General features: G+C 55.7%; 1 protein-coding gene across 1 annotated transcript in view; it reads right to left on the bottom strand.

The window, feature by feature from the left end:
* Positions 1 to 4,656, bottom strand: part of RADIL (Ras association and DIL domains) — an 89,209-nt gene that overhangs the window by 83,439 nt on the left and 1,114 nt on the right. Inside the window, exon 2 of the mRNA XM_011976916.1 lies at positions 1,021 to 1,619. Within this exon, the coding sequence (XP_011832306.1) occupies positions 1,021 to 1,555 (535 nt within the window). The 5' untranslated portion in view covers positions 1,556 to 1,619. The remainder of the gene's footprint in view (positions 1 to 1,020; positions 1,620 to 4,656) is intronic.

The raw sequence follows: 4,656 nt of genomic DNA, 5'->3' as shown, positions 1-4,656 counted from the left end.
ATTACAGGTGTGAGCCACCACACCTGGCCAAAATTATTTTTTATGACACATATCTATTAAGATAATCAACTTCTTTCCACCAATTGAATAAATCACCAGACATGGTGGGCCCCAGGCCCCGGGGCTCTCAAGCCCTGGGGCAGGCACTCAATGCTGCCACCGCTCTTGGCACTCCTCAGACAGACAGTGATCAGCTGCCCATGGCCAGGCCCTCCTCAGGAAGGCCTCCCACCGCCCAGGCACCCACAGACCCGCGGTGCACCGAGTGCATCTGAGTCACCTCTGGAGACCGTGCAACCAGGCAGTGCCACCTAGGTTTTGGCCTGGGACAGATTCCTTGATTGTCTTTTCACTTCATTGCCCCAAAAACTCCCCGACAAGGTTGCAGGTGCTAAGGGACTTGCCGGGACCCTGTATTTAACAAGGCATGCGTGGTTGCTATGGTCAATGAGATGACTGCTGGAGAGCTGGACAATGATCTGATCAGACAGAAGAACAGATGTGGCCTCAAATATTGCAAGAATATATCAGGAGCCTCTGAGGAACACCAGCCAGCCTCCTGCCATGTAGACAGACGACTTCCCAGACAGCTGAGGTGAAAATGGTGAGTTCAAGAGGAAACCTTCTTTGGGAGGCCAACGTAGGAGGATCGCTTGAGGGCAGGAGTTCAAGAGCGAGACTCCTGTCTCTAAAAAAAGTAAAAAAGTAGCTGGGTATGGTGGTGCACCTATAGTCCTAGCTACTCAGGAGGCTGAGGTGGGAGGATCACTTGAGCCCAGGAGGTCAAGGCTGCAGTGAGCTCTGGTTGTGCCGCTGCACTCCAGCCTGAATGACAGAGCAAGACCCTGTCTCAGAAAACAAAAGAGGAAGCCTTCAAACACCCAGGACATGGGCTCCAACTGCCTCCTGCAGAGCAAGCCTGCCCCATGCATCCCCTGCGCCACTCCTTCTCCCCCTCCCCTGGCTGGCCTTCTCAGCACTCAGACCCACGGCTCTTCCTGAACCTGTGGCCCTCCTCACCTGCCGTGATGGTGTCCACCTCCTTGGCTGCCAGCTCCTCCACGTCCGACCTCTTCCTCAGCTCAAACCTCCGGGATAAACCTTCTCGGGGTTTCCATAATTCCTGGATCAAGAGGGGCTTCTCACTGTCCCCAAACACCCGAAAGCACTGGGCCTGCCACCGCTGCCCGGCGTCGCCGGCTTGGCCCACCACGTCACACAGCACGTACTGGCCGGCCTGCCCAGGGTCCAGGGCGTACCGCTCCAGCGCCTCCTTCACCAGCTCACGGGCACTGGAGGTGCCGGTGGCCAGGACACTCTTGTAGTGGGTTCCTGTGCAGACACTGTCACCAAACACCTTCAGGACACCAGGGGCTGAGAGCTGGGTGGAGAGCTCGGCGGGATCGTCACTGGCACCCAGGCTAGAGAAGGTGGAGTCCAGGTCCCGGTACTTGTAGGTCAGCGTCCGGGACAGCATGCTGGACAATAGCTGGCTCTGCCGCTTCAGTTTGCTCTTGGTGGGCGGGGACATGATGAAGTGCGTCCCATAAAACATGGTGGGCGAGGCTTCATGGATGAGAACCGGGGGCTTCAGCCAAAGGACGTGGGGAGGCCGTGGCCTGGGAGAAAAAGTAAGAGAGGTTAGCGCCAATCATCGTGAGCACCAAGAGCAAATGAGGCCACAGGCGGTGGCTCCTGCCCGTCGTCCCAGCACTTTGGAAGGCCAAGGTGGGAGGATGGCTTGAGCCCGGAAGTTCCAGACCAGTCTGGGAAACATAGTAAGACTCCAACTCTACAAGAAAACTAAAAATTAGCCAGGCATGGTGGCGTGCACTGTACCCACTGCTCTGAAGGCTGAGGCTGGAGGATGGCTTGAGCCCAGAGTTCAAGATTGCAGTGAGCTATGATCGTGCCACAGCCCTCCAGCTGGGGCAACAGAGCAAGACCCCATCTCAAAACCTGATGGACATAACAGGCCATGGGCATCCTGGCCCCACAGACCTGCCACCAGAGCACCTGAGTAGAGGATGTGGCTAGAGCCTGAAGGGCCACCAGAGACAGAGAGGACTAAAGGTCCTCTCCTTTCTTTCCAGGAGGAAAGCCTGTTTTTTGGAAAGCTCTGGAAAGAGTGGTCTGGGTCCCAGTGAACACAGGATAGGTCGCCTGCCACTGTGACCCGGGTCAGTACTAAACTCCGCAGCAGTCGACTGACACTGTCCAGGCTTGACTCACTTGTCAAGAGGAGAGGACTAAAGGGCGCTGGAGCGCCCTTCAAGGAAAGCCATTACTAGGAAGCACAATGAGGTCGCCACGGTAAGACACGCTCCACTGCAGGGCTTGGGTTTCTGGGAAGTGCTGGGCGCAGTGCCCGTGTGCAGTGAGCATCAGGGAGCGCCCCACCCGGAGCCGCCCCCAGCACCGTCACAACCACAGAAGAGCAGCGGGCAGCCCGAAGGCAAAGCTTCGCCTCTCCGTAAACCCCGTGTCTCCTGCCCCACAGGCTGCGACGTGGGAAATGGGTCACAAACACAGTGGAACCAGGAAAACAGACGAATCGCAGCCAAGTTAACAGAATCAACCATCAGACATTCCAGGCACAAACCCCCAGAATCTACCCCTCCGGGCAAGAGACCCATCCTGGCTTGAAGGAGATGCTCCCTGGGATGGCAGCACTGAGTGGCCTCACAAGCACAGCGGGAACAAAGGGCCCTCTAGAGCTGGTGCAGGCATGGCCGGAATGCGTGCGTCCCGCCCACCACAGGCCACGGGTGCCCGGCGCTCCAGGCCACAGAGATGCAGTCTCCTGGGGAAACTGGAAAACAGCCTGGGACGCGTTGGCGTGTCATACAATCACACTTCTAATGTCCTTAGTGTGCCCAGGGCCAGGAGTTCCAGATGGTTTCTCAGTCTCCCTCCAGAACCTCTGTGGGGGCAGGAGGGCAGAGAAAAAGGAAGGCAGGTCTCCGATTTGTAAAATGTGAGGCTGGACCACAAGGCAGGAAAATACTGGAAAACTGCGCACACATCTCTCCATTACTCTACCCCACTTCCATGCTCATGTTCTCACCGAAGACAAAGGCGGCAGATGAGTGAGCCAGGAGGAAAGCCTGTTTTTTGGAAAGCTCTGGAAAGAGTGGTCTGGGTCCCAGTGAACACCAGATAGGTCGCCTGCCACTGTGACCCGGGTCAGTACTAAACTCCGCAGCAGTCGACTGACACTGTCCAGGCTTGACTCACTTGTCGCGCTGCGGGTACTGCAGAAGGCTTCTGTAAAAGACGGTGGCTGCCTAGGGCCAGAGAAAGCAACCAGGGAACCCCCCCCAAAGAAAAGGAGCCATGCTATCCCTTAGGGAACTAAACAGTGGAACTGTCCTGGCCTCCAGAGCTGACACTGTGAACTGGCCTCTTTCTAATATCACTGAGGCATCGCTCATCTTCTCTGGAGCCTCTCACTGCCAGCCAGAGCTGTCATGGATGAGTCCTGAAATCAGATCACCATTCACTTCCTCCAGAACTAGCCCAGGTCAGCCAGCAGCTGTGCTTTCTCCGACGACCTTGAACTCTTCAGAAATACTTCCGACAGCTTCGCACACCCAAGACCGGGTTCTGAACGCGGACGTCTGCCCTGTGGGGTGGGTGGCTGGCCATTCTCCTGTTCCTATAGCCCACTGCTGACAATTCACCACGGCAAAGGCTTTCATTGTTCCTGGCTTTCTGAAGATGTGAACTTGCTGTAACAGGTGTCACGGACATCCCAGTACAGGTCATAAGCAAATGGAGCCTTGAGGTTCCATCGAGCCAGGCCATAAAGGAGTAAAGGAGCAAAGCCTTTGTTTCTCTTCCTCTGAGGAAGGTGCAACGAGTCTCCTTGTCAAATCCTAAGAAGCTCAGAGCCAGCCGCAGCTTCCCCCACGGACTCATCAAAGGCCTCGATTTAATGTACAACAAAAGCATTTTCAGACAGTGCTCACATCACAAACGTGCGGCTTGGCCTGTGCACACTACACCAGCGGCTTCAAATCGCCCTCGAATCTGACCTCAGCCTCCTGTGGTCAGTTTTCAAAGTGAGTACTTGGAATCACAGAACAAAACCCCGCAAAGAGCCTCTCCAGCCAGCCCTTATTAACCATCCATGAGAGCTGCACAGCCCCACTCGCAAGCGCCTCTCCAGACGCCCCTGGCTTGGAAGCCTCCAGGCAGCACACGCTGGCAGAGGGTCAGCCACCACTTTTTCATAGTGGTCATTTCCAACGAGTTCCCCAGGGTGCCAAGCCAAACTTCAGGTGGTGGATGGTACAGCCTCTGCCACCAGGCAGCTGTGGCTCAGGAAACCTCTGCCTCTGGAGATGAAGTCTAAATGCCGACACAAATATGATACCAAAAACTGGGGAGGCCCCCTCTAGGCAGGAGAAAGCCCATATCACAGAAAAGTCATGAAGCAGAGACAAGTGTTTAAAAGGCCAAGGCGGGAGAATGGCTTAAGGCCAGGAGTTCAAGACTAGCCTGGGCAACATAACGAGACCCCGATCTCTCTAGAAAATAAAAATAAAAAATTAGCTGGGCATGGTGTGCACCTGTAGTCCCAGCTACTCGGGAGGCTGAAGCAGGAGGACCACTGGAGACCAGGAGTTCCAGGCTACAGTGAGCTATGATTGC

This window comes from Mandrillus leucophaeus, unplaced genomic scaffold (assembly GCF_000951045.1).
Source record: "Mandrillus leucophaeus isolate KB7577 unplaced genomic scaffold, Mleu.le_1.0 Scaffold171, whole genome shotgun sequence".
Lineage (NCBI taxonomy): Eukaryota > Metazoa > Chordata > Mammalia > Primates > Cercopithecidae > Mandrillus > Mandrillus leucophaeus.
Note: the sequence above shows the minus strand (reverse complement) of the source record. Positions and strands in the feature narration are given on the sequence as shown.